The 18,282-nt window shown below is 31.9% G+C and overlaps 1 protein-coding gene across 1 annotated transcript in view; it reads left to right on the top strand.

Moving 5' to 3' along the window:
- LOC115878378 overlaps window positions 1-18,282 on the top strand; it is a 42,070-nt gene that overhangs the window by 5,596 nt on the left and 18,192 nt on the right. The window contains 2 exon segments of the mRNA XM_030894855.1: window positions 10,257-10,405; window positions 13,702-13,953. Coding sequence (XP_030750715.1) covers window positions 10,315-10,405; window positions 13,702-13,953 — 343 coding nt within the window. The 5' untranslated portion in view covers window positions 10,257-10,314.

The raw sequence follows: 18,282 nt of genomic DNA, 5'->3' as shown, positions 1-18,282 counted from the left end.
AGCCAAAGTGACAAAGAGAAGACATGTGGCCATCTATTCCAAAAATTAAATTGTTCGAATATCATAATATTAATGGCGGTAGCTGTCATGGAATTGAGGGATTAAAAAATAATCATAAATAATTTTTTTCAAATGGAAACTCCCTTTTTTATTTCACTAGTGAAAAGGTTTTCCAATACGTGACTTTTTAAGACATATTTCTACACCTAAAAAAATCGTTTTTAAGCTATTTTAGATTTATTTTTAAAACGTATATTTTTCTTGATTTTATCTAGCTTTCTTTGACATTAAGTGTCAAATAATCAGACAATTTATTTCCATCTGGCAGAAAATTAATTATTTGAATTTTCTATATTATAAGCACTGTCTACCCTTAAGAGTTTAAAAAGTGTATTTATAAAATATATCTCTTATTTTCGCTCTTTAGTGATATATCTAATAGTTGGTATTATTAATAATAGATCGAAAAAAATGGCGCCAAGTAGGCTTGGAAATAATGATCAATGGCCAGATCTATTGTTTTACGACACTTGACATAGGCTAAGTTTTTACATTATAAGCTAGATTCCGATACACAAATAAATTATCACTCGAATGAAATAAATGTTTTTAATGTGATATATTTATATTGTTGCCTGTTAGTTATTTGACAAAACTGATAAACAATTTTTAGCAGATCCCTCGTAATTTTACACCGGATTTGCGAAAAACAAACTGGCGTTATTAGAGAGAAGAAACAGGCGGGCACACGGGCCACGGTATGCCAAAAACCGAAAATTCGTTACGAAAATAGAAGCGCAAAATTAGATTGGCCTCTACACACTCTGCCTGTCCGTTTGAACGGTACTTGTGACGTCACGCGGGCCCGCCAAGTTTGTTTTAAATTAAAATTCCTTCAGAATTTTCGTGAAAAAAGCACAGCTTTGCGACTCAAAATTATGCTTTTTTGGCTATTTTGTAATCTAACTATTCGAAATAATATACCTGTACAATACCGCAGTCCATTTTGTACAAAGTTGTAATACATATATAATGTACCGTATAATCGAATAAAAAACCTGCGTCGGCGATGGCTATGAAATTAAGATCTCTCGCTGTCATTTTATATGTAAATTTAAAGGTTGATTCTCGCTATACCTTCCATATCAGCTACCTTCCGTTTCCGTTCCGTTTACATAAAATATTATATCATGTACATGAACAGGACAATGCACAGTATGCACACTATCCGTTCCGTTTCCCTTCCATTCCATATCCCTTCTTTCCATACGTTTTTTTGGCGGACGGACTGAAGCGTAACGGAAGCAGCGTTGTCAAGTTCTTACATTTGTACCAGCTCTGTTAACAATTTGCTGATATTTACTTATTCTTTCACCTCTTAATTAAATCTATTACCTTTTTCAAAAGAAATACATTTTTAAAATAAAACTTTTGTAATGACATAAATTGTACAATAAAAAGTACGGAACGGATATGGAATGGAAATGGAAGGTATAGTGAGAATCAACCTTTAATGGGAAAGGTCATCGACCGTGATTTCCCAGCCAACTGTACGCCGTTTTTTTTTCAATTATACGGTAGTAGAACTCATTATACTTAGGAGGTTAATAAAGATACCATACGATCGAAAAAATGGTGTTAAAGTCGGCTGGAGAATGATCATCGATGATAATTTTTGCGAGGTCAATCTCTGGACGTCGCGTCGCCTACTAAAAATTGTCATGACCCTGGTCAAAAATTAATACTAAACTAATTATAGAAAAATTAAAAAAGGATAGAACGTTTTCAAACACACAAATCTATTCCCAAAAAACCTTTCATTAACTACATCATTTAAAAATCGTTTTTACTTACATAAAAATAAATTACAACCTTCTTAAGACCAACTAGCAGTGAGCGCCATTAAAATGTAAAGAAAAGTACGGTCCAATTAATGACGTCTAGGGTTTGACCTCGGCAATATTATCCTGGATTGTCATTCCCCAGCCGTCTTTAACATCGTTTTTTTTCGATCGTATGGTACTTGGGTCTAATCAAAACTTATTTATAACCAGCCTGTCGGCATTCTATCAGTTGCATGAAAATTTGCGTACTTACGTAGTTATTCCCTTGTCTCGTTGAACAAGTCGTGTTCAGAGTTCTTTTGCAGCTTTGATGTTTGAACATACAATCGAGGTTATTGCTCTCATTTACTAACACGTGATAGCTTTTTTTGCTGGCTACCGGCTGTACATACAGTGGAGCGTCTAATCGTCCTGCAACCAACGCATAAAACACTCATTTTCTCTAATTTTGTGGAATGTGGAACTGAAAGCGACAGTGTTGCCATACTAAAATATGTAATATGTTTGACAAAAATATCTTTGGATGAAAAATCCAACAATAAACCATAAAAATATTTATTTTTATAGGTACTGAATATTTCGTATGATCAAAAAAAGTTGTTTAGTTGGTTTAGAAATAACAACTATTGACATTTACCATTATATTTCACATACGAAATAAGACCGATTCTTATTTCCAAAACAACTCTGACGCCGTTCTTTATTTAATCATATAATATTATACAGTGGCGGATACAGAGGGGGAGAGGGTGGCTAGGCCTACTAAAGTAGATTTTATCAAATCTACTTATTAATTATCAACATAAATGCCCCCCACCGTTTATTAGTGTTATAAATAACTGAACTGGAAACTAAACGACAAAGAGAAAAATTGTTATTGTGCCAAGATATTGTATAAATAGAAATGAACGAGATTGTTTTTAAAAATGAGCGAATTTTATGAAAGACTATTATTTTTTATACGCGCGTGAATTCTAACAGGATGTGGCAAGCAGTTAATGTTTATTTTTGAAAAAGATCACGGCCTTTGAAAATGAAAATCGATGAGAAATCCTGTCGAATTAAAACCTATGTCATTTGTTAAAAATTGACATATAAATTTGTCTAAAATAAATATTTAAGTGAAAAAAACAGTGAAAAGATTTCCACACATGCCTATCATTCACATGAAAATCTGTTAATTCACAATTAGGTATAGCTATGTTTTGAACGTGTAGATTTATGTAGGATATTGACTTTTGATTTAGTGTCAACTTTTCGCAAAAGTTTGTATGCATGAATATTTGTTACTCTTTCACGCCAAAACTACTGAATTATGAAACTGCAATAATGAAACTTTACAATATTATTAGATAATAGCATAGCTTATACATCAGAATCTTCTTCATGTAATAGGACGAGGTCCTGTAAATTCTGTCAATAATTGCCTTCTTATGATGTTGATGTTTAACTGTCATACCAACGCTTTGGGGGCCTACTAATTGGGCGTCTAGTCTAGTCTCTGGTTTTTGTGTTTTGGCCCACTTGGCAATTCGATCTGGACCCCTCCTGTCTACGTGGTCTCTCCAACAGCGACGCCTTGCCCATATGACAACCTACTATACTCCCAACTCTCTCAGCGTGCCAGTGTTTCGTATTCTGTCGAGCAATGCAATCCTTTTTATTGTTCATAATATTTTCATCTCCGTTTTTCTCATTTTCCTTTTTGTTTCTGATGTTTCTGCTCTGGTTTCAGCAGCGTCAAGTCAGTATGAGTCTTATACAGGTCTTATAAATTCGTGTCTTACTCTCTGTACTCATGTATTTATTTTTCCATATTATATCACGTAAATACCCTGATATTCTTGAGGCTTTTTTAATCTGATTGTCTACTTCAGTCGTTTTACTTCTGCTGCTCGATGTTGCTATCCCTAAATAATTGAAACTCATTACCTGGTTTATAATGCGCTCTGCACTACTAATTTGCACCGTATATTGGATCTTTGGATATTACCATGGATTCTCTGTGCCGCTATGTTAAATTTATAGAAGAGGATGTACAATCGTCTTCATTTTCATCAATCAGGCAATAACATGATTTGCGTAGCAAAGTATTCTCAGGTAATGCATTAATTGTTTACACTTTCAATTATTTGGTCCATTATTATGTTAAAGAGACATAGGCATCTCACCGTCTGATGCCAGTTAAAACTTTGAGTTTTCTTGTTAAGCCACATTCTGTTCGTATACTTGTTATATTATTTATATTGAGCTGTTTTACTAAGTTTGTGTGGTACTTGTTGACGTGTTTTTGGTTTAATCAATAAATAACATCGTAAATTTTACTCTATCAAATGGTTTATTGAATTCTATAGATTTCTCTTTCAGTTAGCGGTAATATGAATCAGATTCTTTACTTTTTTTCAATCGCAGCAAATGTATAGCCATTATTTAAGATTTTTTTTATTTCAACATATTTATAGTTAAACTAATTTGAAGGTTAAGCATAGTAGATGGAATAAAAAAACTAGATTTAACATTTCGAGATAGTGGCCTAGATGGAAGTTCACCTTGATAAACCACCTGTATATAATTTGTCTAAAAATAAACTAAACATGTTTGAAGTTATTTATAATCCTCATAGTTAACCGCTTTTCAAAGCTGCCGAAATGCATTTTAACAGTTATTGTAATGTTCCTCAACTCCACTAACGGTAATACTTCATAAACTTTAGTTGTTTTTATGTAAATAAACAGTATATATTTAGGCTTTCCGTTAATAACTTTACATTAGCGAGTAGCCTTATATTCCAAATTTTTAAGTCTGAAAAAGTTTGAAAGTGCTATACAATCTAACTAGATATTACGTGCTTCATAGAAGCTTCTCTTAAAAAACGATACAACATCGGAGATATATACAGATATATACATAAGCAAAGATGACCAGCTGGTAATGAGAAAGCTGTGGTTGGGACTTCAAAATGGTGTAAATGATGCAATCACTCTTTATCTCTGACTAACGTTTTTGCAAGGAAAAAAATTGGTATACAAAACTTTAAGATAAGGTTTTTTGTTGTAAATAAACATGATAACAAAGATTATTGCTGCGATTTATTTTCTTGGGAATTTTGTGTTCAGTAGTAAAAGGATAGTAAAATCACAATTGTCCGGTAATTTTCATTCGATCCAAAAAACAATGCCTTATGTTGAATTAACAGATCTACAGAGGGGAAGAATAATTGCTCTCAATGAACAAGGAATACCCCAAAGAGGCGTAGCAGAGATAGGCAAAATTATCCAGGATGTTGTATCGAAAACATATGCAAGGTACTTGGAATAGGAACTCTGAAGAACAGGCTCAGACAAAGTCGTCAAAGAATCACAGCTGATGAACAACTAGACCCTTTGTGTGTCAAATTGCTAGAAGAAATCCTAATGTTTCTCATCCAGAGCTACAAAGACAACTTCTGGCAGCTACAGGTGTGAACGTTTCAGTTGAAACTCTAAGTAAAAGGATTCGTGTTCGAGGGTTGTACAGTAGGAGAGAGTTACGGCTCCTACAGTTATCTTGGCTAAATAAAATTGACCGGCTAAATTGTTCTTTTTTCGGATGAGACCTGAATTGGCCTAAGATCCGATGACCATCAAATTCGGGTTAGGAAGACGAGCGAGACTCCAGGCTGCCCAATCTGTACTAAGATATAAAGGAGGAACAGGAATGTTCTGGGGAGGTATTATGCTGGGAGCAAAAACTCTATTGTTATCACTTTAACAAACTTTAACGGTTCGGAGGTATGTTAATTTAGTGCTAAAACCAATTGTTGGGCTTTGGAGAGTGGAAATTGGGGATAACTTTAACTTTATGCACGATAATGCACATACCCGTACCTGCAGAGTGAGTAGAGAATGTCTTGAAACGGAAGGTGTCATAGTTTTGGACTAGCCTGCATGTTCACCAGATCTAAACCCTATCAAACACTTGTGGGCCCAGCTCAAAAGAAAGCTTGCAGAAACAATTCAAGAAATCTCGTCCAGCTTATTGGTGCAACAATAGCAGAATGGGAAAACATACCCCAAGATAACATTGATAATTTAATAAAAAGCATGCCAGCCCAGATAGAAGCTAGAACAAGGGCTAGAGGTGGCAACACGGATTATTGAAATAATTAATTTTCTTTTTGTTTTTGGTTTTTGACCATTAAAAACTTAAATCTTATTTCTACTGGTTTTTTTATTGCTTTATATGGATTATTTTTCAATAAAAATCTTTGGTAAGGACTGAGTGTTAGCCATAAACACAAAATGTTCATGCACATATAAGTTTGCTTGTGTTTATTATCAATATCTAAGTGTTGTTAGGTTCTAATTTACAGTGTTAGTTTGAATATTTATACTTTATTAGTGTCATGTTAACTTACTTTTCTAAGAGAACAATTCTAATAACGATAAAATAAGAAGAAAACAAATATTAGAGAATAGGATGGGCAAGGCATTGTATATTTTTTACATCACAACACAATGACTTAAAAAATATCGAAAGTTTTGAATTCAAAACCATGACGCAGAGTAATTTGTTATTTTTAAGGTTTGTGACACAGAAAAATTTAATCGTGGCTTAACTCTAAATAAACAGACGCATGTAAATGGTATGCAATTGAAATTCTATTTTGGCAAAAACCTCATGAACCGCACTTCAACCTGTCAGAATTTAGCTGAGTAAACACCGAAATATTTCAGCTCGGTTATTCAAAATTTCTAAATTAAGATCGAACAGTGCGATACGTGAAAGTGAATGATGCGTTTGAGGATTAATGCAATCAGATTGCTCGCAGACGACCTATTTAACTGAATTTAATTTGGACAGTGAATTTTCTCAAGGTCTATTGAATTTCAGCTATGCAGTAGCAGTTAGGTCAAATATTCAGCAGCGATTTAATACATTACAAGGTTTTAACCAAAATTATATATTGTCAAAGCAGTGACTAAAGAATACAAGGATCAATAACACCCGAGACCAAATTGTTACAGTGTCTCCAAACACATATTTTTCTTAGCTTAACTGTTTGAAGAGATATTTATATTTTTGATAAATGTTTTGACTACACCTATGGTGTACGCTGCTTATTAAGCTAAGAGATACAAGGATCAATAACACCCGAGACCAAATTGTTACAGTGTCTCCAAATACATATTTTTCTTAGCTTAACTGTTTGAAGAGATATTTATATTTTTGATAAATGTTTTGACTACACCTATGGTGTATGCTGTTTATTAAGCTGGTATCATACTAATTAATTATAAAAAAAAACTATTAAAATATTAAAATATTAACAAAAGATACAAAACTAGTATCAATGTATATAAAATAGCACAAATAAATAAATACAAGTACATACACTAATCGGCAAAAGTCTTGCACCCCCCAGATAAATTTATTTCTTTGCATAGCGTATTCTTGTAGCTATGTGTACAAATACCTTAATATCTGTCTACAAAAAATAGGTCATAAAAGCAATGAAAGAAAACTTATTGATGGAATGTATATGGTTTTGCTATTTGCGGTCAAATTTTGTTTCTCAGTTCGAGTTCAATCTTGTAGTAAGTGTTGTGAAAGGCGACAAAAATGCCAGGGCACGAAATTTCTGCCTTCGATAGGGCCCGAATTATCGCTTTGTATGAAGAAGGTCTCAGCAGGCATGAAATTGCTGATCGTTTAAATTTCGTGTGAAGTACTGTAAGCCGAATTATACAACGGTATATGGACACCGGAAATGTAAGATCTCGTGCTGGGTTGGGCCGTACAAGGGTGAAACGTACTGAACGACAGGATCGCTACTTGGCTCAATTTACCAGAAGAAATCGGTCAGTTCCAATTCGAGAGCTACGATCTCAGTTTCAACGAACTTACCACCGAGTGATATCAAGCCGAACCATTCCCTGGCGACTTTCTAATGCTGGATTGCGGCGTAGACGTCCACTGCGAGTCCCTCTATTAACTTTACACCATGGGCAAAGGAGGCTACAGTGGGCTAGAGAACACCAGAATTGGTTATTACCTCAGTGGAGAAACGTAATTTTCATTGACGAAACCAGGATTGGTTTGATCAGTGATGACTATATCGCCAGCGAGTATGGAGGGAGGCAGCATTGCTTGAATACAACCCTTGCTGTTGCTCCTTATTAGGAGGAACTGAGATGTTCTGGGGTGGCATCATGTACAATAGACGAACAGAGCTCATTCATATACTTGAGGTGATAAACGTCCATTTGTATGAGGAAACTGTAATTAGACCAATAATTTTTCCACTGCGAGAAGAAATCGGCAATAATTTTATTCTCATGCATGATAACGCTCGTCCTCACAGACCTAGGATGGTCCAGGAAGCATTAAATGAAGGGGAAATAACTCGTCTGGACTGGCCTCCACTCTCCCGTGACATCAATCCTATTGAACATGTCTGGGACTACATCACCAGAGCTGTATTTCGCAGAAATAACCCACCAAGAAATCGCCAGGAGTTGATCATTGCCGCTCAAGAAGAATGGCAGAACTTACCCCAAGAAACCATAAACAACCTTATAGTGTGGAGGCCCCGATGACTTGATGCACTCATAACAAATCGAGGAGACAATACTTTATATTAGTAACCTTAATTTTGTCAGAATTTATTATTTATTTACATATTTTCTCTTTTTTGTCAAACATTTTTCTTTATGGAATTTGCATTTTTTTTTGTATTTTGGCAAAATATATTACTAAACTTGGTGAAAGTTTTTCCTTTTTTGTGTTATTTTTTAACATAACTTTAGCATCTATTGATTTCCACGAAAAATTAGTTTGAAATGTAATTTTTTATTAAAATAGTAAGGGGCTGCAAGACTTTTGCCAATGAGTTTATAATATCAGAAAAAAAATTATCAAATTGAGTAAGAAAACGCAAAAAAGGTTGAGTGGACTGTTTATCATATACTCTAAATAATAATCATTCGTTTTAAAAACAGTGTGTACACTGTGTACGCATATTTGAAGTAAAACTTCTTACTAACAGCTATTAAATTAAAGGATTTGAAGGACATGTTTGAAAAAGTGACTTATAATACTTTTTTAATATAAATATTATTTTCAATTTTTTTCTGTAATCTGTACATTTTCGGTTTCCTCAATAGTCTGAAAATGTTGTGGAATACCACTCAAAATACACACTTTTATAAATGCCTAATAATGTTAACGCTTAAATTTAAGAAAAGAAAAAATTTTGAACCTAACCAACAATTCGTATTTATAGTGGTTTACAGTAATTTTGTTAAACTATACGAATATTCTCGTTGACTATTGGTGTGAAATAAATATGACAGTATCCTGCAATGAAAATGCGAGTTACTGACCCTAATAATTCTAATTCTAAGCTGGTAACTAAGCTAGATGCTTTTCCTAGACCGTTATTCAGAAGCTACAAACCTATCGATGAAAATATGCATGAAAATTTGTTTCCTATCACACAACTAGAGGATATTGGTATACAGGTACAGTCAAGTTTATTACACTGATTTTCTTAGCCGCGTATATGGCACAGATTGTTACTCAGAGCGAGTTAAATTGTCTTACAAAGGGGTAGATCTACCTCGAAACGGGTAGCTGTGGCAACACTGCCTTTACCATTTTTCCTGACGCTAGTTCATGATACTATTAACAGAGGATAAGATAATGCGCATGTAGTGGGCGGAGCTTAACAGAAAATTACTACTCAGGTGACGTCATGCGCACGGAAAACCGATTTGCGACCGCCGAAGATCTTATCTTTGTTTATTGTATTATGACGCTAGCTCTTGTGTCAATAGCATGAATTTTTACTCCCAACGCGCGTAAAGAACTTTCACTTCAATAATGTCATAATATTAATTTCGGTAGATTTCTGTTGTTTATTTTTCGTGTCAAACTCTTTCAATAACTCTTTCTTTTATCCTCTTTAGTTTTGACGTCATCCTTAAACCAGTTTGATTGATCAAGAACGGATGGATCCCACACAAAGAAAAATGTTTATCGGAAATGTAATTCGTTAAGAACAGTCATACGCGGCGTCTACGTCAATGATATCGGCGATTTTAAAAATAGCAAATAAAAATTCGCGCATGGCCCGCCCGCCAATGACTGCCTATCTATCGCTCATTCGGACCAAAATAGTCCGCGCTGGTCATCCAACAAAACGATTCGATATGGGATCGAACGAAATTTGGACTTTTTTCATCTATTCACTCGCCATCGTCTTAATCGGTGTATATTTCGCGATTTTAAGCTGAAAACTTAACTATAACATTCTCCTGGACACATGTATACTCACTTATATTCACAACAAAAAGGTTATATACTATAGAAAAAAACACAATTTTTGAAATGTAAAGTTTCGATTTATTTATTTATTTTTTTCTATTTCAGACGAACGACATAAAGCCAGTAGATAAGTAGCCGAGCAAATTAAACACAAAACGACATCATGTTTAAGAATCACTTGGAAATGATCAGTCTCAACGAGACCCCATCGAAAAAGGCCAAATTCTGGCAATCCTTTGTAAGATCTCTCAAAGGTAAGTGACAGGTTCCTGTAATGCGCCTGTTCAACGTTTAAACTGCAGATGGCGTAGGTGTATAAATATTGCCGGACCATGTATTATACCTCGACAATTATTAGTAGAATTTGAAATAGCTTTGAGACTTGCTTTGAGACATAGATTAAACAAAATAACCATATTTTAAAATAGATATGAAACTTAATAGAATAGTAAAATTTTAGGCCAATTTTGCGCCCTCCGTGTCCTTAGTCAAAACTATGTTTAACCCAGCGCGCCTTTGCCTTTTTTGCTCTAAAAGTTTTTTATATTTATATTTGAATTCAAAGGATTTAGTTTTAAAGTTACTCTGATACATAAGTATATGTCAGAGTAACTTTAATAAGACATAAAAATAGATAAATTTTACAGTTTATTAAAAATACATTTTGACTTCAAGCTAGTAATAATTATATCACAATATTTTTGATAACACTTTTAATATGAAAAATATTCACGGGAGTGTAATAAAACAATTTAAAAACTTTACCTTTCGATGTTGAAGACGTTTGAATATCCATAATAGTTTATTAAAAATACATTTTGACTTTAACTTAGTAATAATTATATCACAATATTTTTGATAACACTTTTAATATGAAAAATATTCACGGGAGTGTAATAAAACAATTTAAAAACTTTACCTTTCGATGTTGAAGACGTTTGAATATCCATAATAGTTTATTAAAAATACATTTTGACTTTAACTTAGTAATAATTATATCACAATATTTTTGATAACACTTTTAATATGAAAAATATTCACGAGAGTGTAATAAAACAATTTAAAAACTATACCTTTCGATATTGAAGACGTTTGAATATCCATCATAGATGAGACTTTTTATTATTTATACTTTTTAAAATTTAAACAATCACTGGTTTAATAAATTTTGCTGGGTTAAATTACCTTTATCAAAAAAACAATAAAACTTTACTGTAATAAAAAAATACTAAAATAATAAACCAAGTTTAGGAATGAAATAAATATAATTTATTTTACTTTATGTGCTAAAATTAAAATAAAATGTAGTTCTATTTAATGTTGTAGCTCATAAAGGTTGTTTATACAATTTAATTGTCGGTATAAAAATCTTGAATGCCAAGAATGTAGAATATAAAAATATTTACGTTTGTTTAACCTTTGAAATTTACGTCATTGTTGTAGAAAAACACGTTATAGTTTGGTACATAAACACGTATTTTATTAATGGTCTATATTTAAATTTTATAAACTGTACTATCCCATAACCAAACATAAAATTAAAATATAAGTTAATAGAAAACCACATAACTTATATTTTTTATATTAACGCTAAACTTTTATTAAAGTTATCGATCCCCCCCCCCTCATAATGAATAAATGAAATTAAACTTAAATACTATAAACTAAATTACTAACAACTCCAACTTATAAATTTTTGTAGTTAAATAAATAAGATACATTAGGGTTGAACTATAAAGAGTATTGAATAATCATAAACAAATAAATTGTGGAAAATAAAATTTAAAATAGCTTTTGAAATCAAGCGAACTTAATAATAATATGATTTTGGTAATTTCAAATAAAAAGGCAGAAAATACATTAAATGAAAATTATTGAAACTATATAATTTTTGTTAAAATATTTTTATGCGAATATTACAAAATTATAATTGAGTGATTTCTAATCACTTTAATGTCCCAAAATATTGATACTGCAATTTGAACTTTTGTAATTAATTTCCTTGTAATCTTTATTTTCAAAGTAGTTTATTTTAGTTTACAAAGAAATAAGTTGGTACAATTGGAGCGCATAGCAGAAAATTAATATACTATTTAAAATTTCAATGACAAGTGATGATGACAAGGCAGGCACGTATAGCCGCCCATACTAAAATATGTTAATAAAAAGCAATTTTTTTTACCTCAAAAACTGCGACTTTGACTGATTTTGATGTTATTACAAATTTTGTTTCAAATATTATTCCTAATCTTAAATTGAAAACCGCGTTTCGCTAGCTACTGTAATTTTGGAGTTACGATTTTTAAAAATTTTTAACCCCCTCCCATACCCCCCTACCAACCTTGGTTAAAATCGGTTTAGAGCTTTTTGAGTTATCGTGTTAAAGACGGACAGACGGACAGACGGACAGACGGACAGACACAATGAAAATATTTTGTATTTGTGCCATTTATGACCCAAATAACTCATTTTGAGTGAAATTAAAAAAACTTTTCTTTCTATCTTAATAGCCTACCATAGCTGTTGGTATGGTCGGCTAAAACTGTATAAAATTGAAAAAATCTAATCGATTTATTTTATTAAAAACAATTACAGAATGTGTTATTACAAAACAAGCAAAGGTGCATTTAAAAAAAAACACCACATACCAAAAAAAGATATAAAAACGATTTCCTGCTTTAAAGTCGTGTTTCAAGCTCAAGCGGCTTCTTGCATTTATTGTTACATTTATAAATACAACTTGTAATATAAAAATAAAAATATATATATATATTGCAAAGGAATAAATAAAACACAACATATATAAAATAAAATATTTTATTATTAATAACACTTTATACCTTAAAAGTTGGTTAAAAGAATTTTATACCTGAAAAGTTGGTTAATTAACTTTAATTTTTGTAAACCAGTACCTTTTGACATGATATCTCTGCAGTACTAAAATTTATAATTTACTCATCGTCTACTTCTATTTTACAGTTTTTGGTATCATATACGAGATGGTATACAAACTTTATTTGTCGCTAATACAACTCTCTGGCCATAAACTCTAGCGGTCTCTGGGCACCGAATATATATTATATATTAACTATGGTCTGAGTCAGCACTTAATTTTCATCGAGTTTTCATCCACTTAATTTTAAAAAACACGAAACACACGTAATAACACAGTCGAAAATGCAAAATGCAAAATATTTATCATTGTTGGCAAGAGTTTGACAATTCAAAACTCAAAAATCTTAAGTCGAGTTCATACGCATCAGCGTCCGTTTGTCGTTCATCGTCCCGTCAAACCAATAACATTAAAATATGATCTGTCATTTTTAAAATATACTAATAAAACTGGTTAAAAACAATAAGAGATGATGCCATGACGGATTTATATACATATAAACTCATCCATAGGTAACTTAAATAATATTAAGAACTTATTATAGTGAAATAAATGGATTGTTATGGATGCCATCTGCTTTTTTTGTTATCGTCTGTCGAAATCTTACCTGAAAAAAAAACAGGGTATTCTAAATTATTTATCTTATTTTCATTGCAGGATCCGATGACCTGAGAGCCTCCGACCCCGTATCCGCCAGACCCAGAGGCATCTTCCGACCAATCAGCGACCTGCCCGAACTGTCCAGCGGCTGGCCCTTCGGCAAGTCTATCTACGACGAGCCCAGCCACGCCGCCGAGCGCATCCACGTTCCCGGATACCGTTACGATCCCCTCCACCGCGACACGTACGGATACTCGCCCAGGCCCATCTTCCCACACAACTACGGATCCTTAGACAGATACAGGCCCGGTAAGTCGACCTATTACAGGCGCTAAACAACATCGAATTGTAAAGGGCTTCGTAAAAACGGTCAGAATTACTAAAAACAAGAAAACGACCATCCTAAAATCCGATATTATGAAAACTAAGTTTGGCGATTAAGAAATAATCTTATATTCTACCGTTTTTCAGCCCTATTTACATTAAAACTATTTAAGAAATCTGCCGTTGAGAGTGCCTTTAATGAACTATTTTACGTTATATTAGTAGCTTGTGTCGTTCGCTAAAGCCAACACATAAAATTTATGTATTATATGTTGATATGTATATGTATTAGAAATGTAAAATATGACTGTATGTAATCTACGTATGATATAATTTGATAATGACGATTGTACAGCCTAATCACTCAATAAATATTTTCTAAAAGTATTTGGACACTGCGCGCCCCCCGCAAACGCTTGAGCTGACTTGATTCACGTGATACATCTGTCTCCGTTTGTTTAATTCGATCCATGTAGCCTACTTTTTACTGTATATAACAAGTCTATCAAATTTATTTTATATACTATACAGGGTTGTTTATCTAATTCGATACGGAATATTACCAGACGATTAGATTTTTAGAAATTGTGAGTGATTATGAGCCAATTTAAAATTATTTTCAAAAGGTTCAGAGTGTCTCAAATGAATAAAAAATATCAAGATTGTATTTTTTTAAATGGAACATCGTGTATATTATTACATTTTTAGTTTCTGCGATTAAAATAAAGGCAAATTTATTCAAGTTTTTCATTTACCGCACTTTAATATTACTGTTTTTGAAAGATTTGCGATTTTGTGAAAATACTGAAACAATTTTAATGCTTCTTACCCAGTGAGCATTTTATTCCTTTCAGGGAAATGTGTTTTAGGTGACGTTGTTGTTACGTTACCAGGTCCATCTTTTGCCTGTTTTGAAGCAATAAAACGTACATATGTAACTATACCCTAAATGTGACAAAACTTTGCTCACTGGGTACTCTAAGCGTATTTAAGTTTTTGAAACCAAATACTGTGTACTGAAGTTTTTCAATTTACTAGATTTTGTGTTGCAATAATAAAAATAATACTCCCTCATACAGTGTGTATAAAATATTCCATATGTACATATGGTATATTGATAAATGAGGTCTAAATTATAAAAAATGCATTTTCTACAAACACTTGAAGAGATAGGTAAAAAATGGTATAATACAATTTGATAGACAATTAAATTGCGCATCTGATTCTCGTAAAATATTCAGGGTTATTCAATTTAAATTAAACTAATTATTGTTTTGAAAGCTAGTAATTATTTAATATAAAATTTATCTCTGTATAAGCTAGTATTATTTTTAATATTTCAAACACCAAATTTAGTAAATAGGAAAACTTCAGTACAATATTTGGTTTTAAAAACTTAAATAGTAGGGTGTCCGTTATTTCCCAAGATTTTTTTTTGCTGCCGCCCTCTGAAATTTTAGTCTTTGCTCTAAAAAAGTTATCCAACGTAAACAATGCGTTGCCATACTTTTTTCAATAAAACAATACTTCCTTACCAACTTTAACATGGAAAACTAATATTGCACAATCCATTATCAATTGATCAAAACTATAATTTAAGGTTTTTGTTTCATTGCCTTTCAGTGTTCGTAAATTTACTTACGAATACTTAAATTATAGTAATAATAGTTTTCCATATCAAAGTTGGTAAAGAAATATTGTTTTATTGAAAAAAGTATGGTTCTAGATCCCTTTTTAGTCAAAATCAAAAAGCGCAATTAGAATTTACAGTGACTGATAGAAAAATTTGATTATAAAATATGTGCATAATTTTGACCGCGAATAACTTTTAATTTATAGAAAAAAAACAAAGAGACCTTTTTTGAAGAGCGAAAAATTTTATATTAGAATATGTCTTTGTCGAAGCTGTAGGTTCATTTGCTCTGGAGATAAAAAATTAAATACAAAAGGTCAGGAAATCCCATGTTATTTAACGGGAAAAGTATCATGATTCCGGCACGGTTTAAATTAAAAATTAAGAGCTTGTTTACGTGGATAATTTTTTTAGAGCAAAAACTTAAATTTTAGAGGGCGACAGCGAAAAAAAATCAACTTGGGTAATAACGGACACCCTACGCCAAGAGAAATGAAGAATTAAACTTTTTACTACATTTCACAAAATCGTAAATATTTCAAAAACGGTAATATTAAAGCGGGGTAAACCTTAATCAAATTTAAATTTATTTTAATCCTAGAAACGAAAAATGTAATAATATACAAGGTATTCGATTTAAAAAAAAATATTTTTTTCTTTAATTAGGATACTCTTCACCTTTTGAAAATAATTTTAAATTGTAGTTTTAGTAGTGTACAATATTTTGTGTTGTGTAAAGAGGTGATTAACCCTGTATATCCAATACTATATATCATAATATTTTAAATTTAATACTTAATATAATATAAAAAGGAAACTTACATTACTCTACCAAATAAACATTTCACACTATACAAGGTGTTTCAAATAGCTTTGTAAATAACAAAATTAACATATTTTTGTGTTGTCACGTTGCATAGTAAGTAGTGATTTAAAGCAACACTATGAATTTATATGTATGTTTTTAATGAAATGATGTCATTAGAAAAATATTCTTCTGATTTTACATGATTCAAAAGTACATTACCTTTAACACCAGCGTCATAGAATAATATTTTAGTACTGAGAACATGCTTTAAATTGATAAATAATTTTACTTTTATAGAAAAATAAAATAAAAGGTTTGTTATCTACAAATAAAAAAAATAACAAAATTAATATGCTTTTGAAACACTTTGTTTAGAAAGCAGTGTTTATTTTTCTTAATGTTTTGTGACGTACTCTATACAAACTTATAGTAGGCAGGCACATTTGAATGATGCACCTCCTCGCAAAAAGTAGGCTTTAATCAAATCATAATAAATTAATAATTATAGCTAACCCGGGCTTCTTAACATCACTTGTGCCGCTCCAGCATTTGCCAGGGCGATGACCGATAGTTTTCTTTTTTGATTCGACCCCCTTCCTTTTAATTTAAGAACTAGTGGAATTTTGTTTTGAACGAAGGGATTTTTGAGGGAGTCGTTCGTGAGGAATCGCCTTGGAGGTAAGAAATGTCGCTTTTCGTTCACTCATTCCAGCTCTAATTGCCTTTTAGGTACTAACAATTCAAGCATGGTTTTATAAGTAACATGTATACCTGGTGCGTCTCAAAAGTGGCTCACCCTTATAAATTTTTTATTTTTTCAGATAAAAAACAAGATTTGGTATGTTAGTATGTTGGTATGTTCACTTCCTGTTTTACCGGAAATTATTAAAAATTTTGATTTTTAAATGGCACTCTTTGTATAGTTTTTCTTTATGCCAGTGGCAACTCGTGGTCATTATTGTAGGGAGGTCAATATCTAAAAATATTGCGTCGATTTTTTTTAAGATGCGCCCTCGGACGCGCCCAAATTTAATTGGTTTCTTACAAGGTACTTGTACGTTTAGTTAAAGGAAAATAAATCTAAAAATAAATATAAATTCTGTTAAATGAAACCTACCCTTACATTTTTAAACAGGTGGTCTAGCGTCATTTCACTAAAAATCCAGTCAATGTTCTTTACAAAAATTTTCCACTGTAGGATTTAAAATACACATAAATAATAATGTCACAAAAATATAAGTGCATATACAGGGTCCGGCAATAGTGCGTCGGGCATTTGTAACTCCTAGAATAAAAAACTTAAGAATTTTGTTTAAGTGCAAATCTAAAGTATGTTTTAGGATGTATTCCATCCAAAAAGTGTGAGTGGATCGGGATATTTTTTTAAATGGACAAAAGGTCAGGAAATCCCATGTTATTTAACGGGAAAAGTATCATGATTCCGGCACGGTTTAAATTAAAAATTAAGAGCTTGTTTACGTGGATAATTTTTTAGAGCAAAAACTTAAATTTTAGAGGGCGACAGCGAAAAAAATCAACTTGGGTAATAACGGACACCCTACGCCAAGAGAAATGAAGAATTAAACTTTTTACTACATTTCACAAAATCGTAAATATTTCCAAAACGGTAATATTAAAGCGGGGTAAACCTTAATCAAATTTAAATTTATTTTTAATCCTAGAAACAGAAAATGTAATAATATACAAGGTATTCGATTTAAAAAAATATTTTTTTCTTTAATTAGGATACTCTTCACCTTTGAAAATAATTTTAAATTGTAGTTTTAGTAGTGTACAATATTTTGTGTTGTTGTAAAGAGGTGATTAACCCTGTATATCCAATACTATATATCATAATATTTTAAATTTAATA

This window comes from Sitophilus oryzae, unplaced genomic scaffold (assembly GCF_002938485.1).
Source record: "Sitophilus oryzae breed Bouriz unplaced genomic scaffold, Soryzae_2.0 scaffold_1508_pilon_pilon, whole genome shotgun sequence".
Classification (NCBI taxonomy): Eukaryota; Metazoa; Arthropoda; class Insecta; order Coleoptera; family Curculionidae; genus Sitophilus; species Sitophilus oryzae.
The sequence above is the reverse complement of the archived record's forward strand: the minus strand, read 5'-3'. Positions and strand labels throughout refer to the sequence as shown.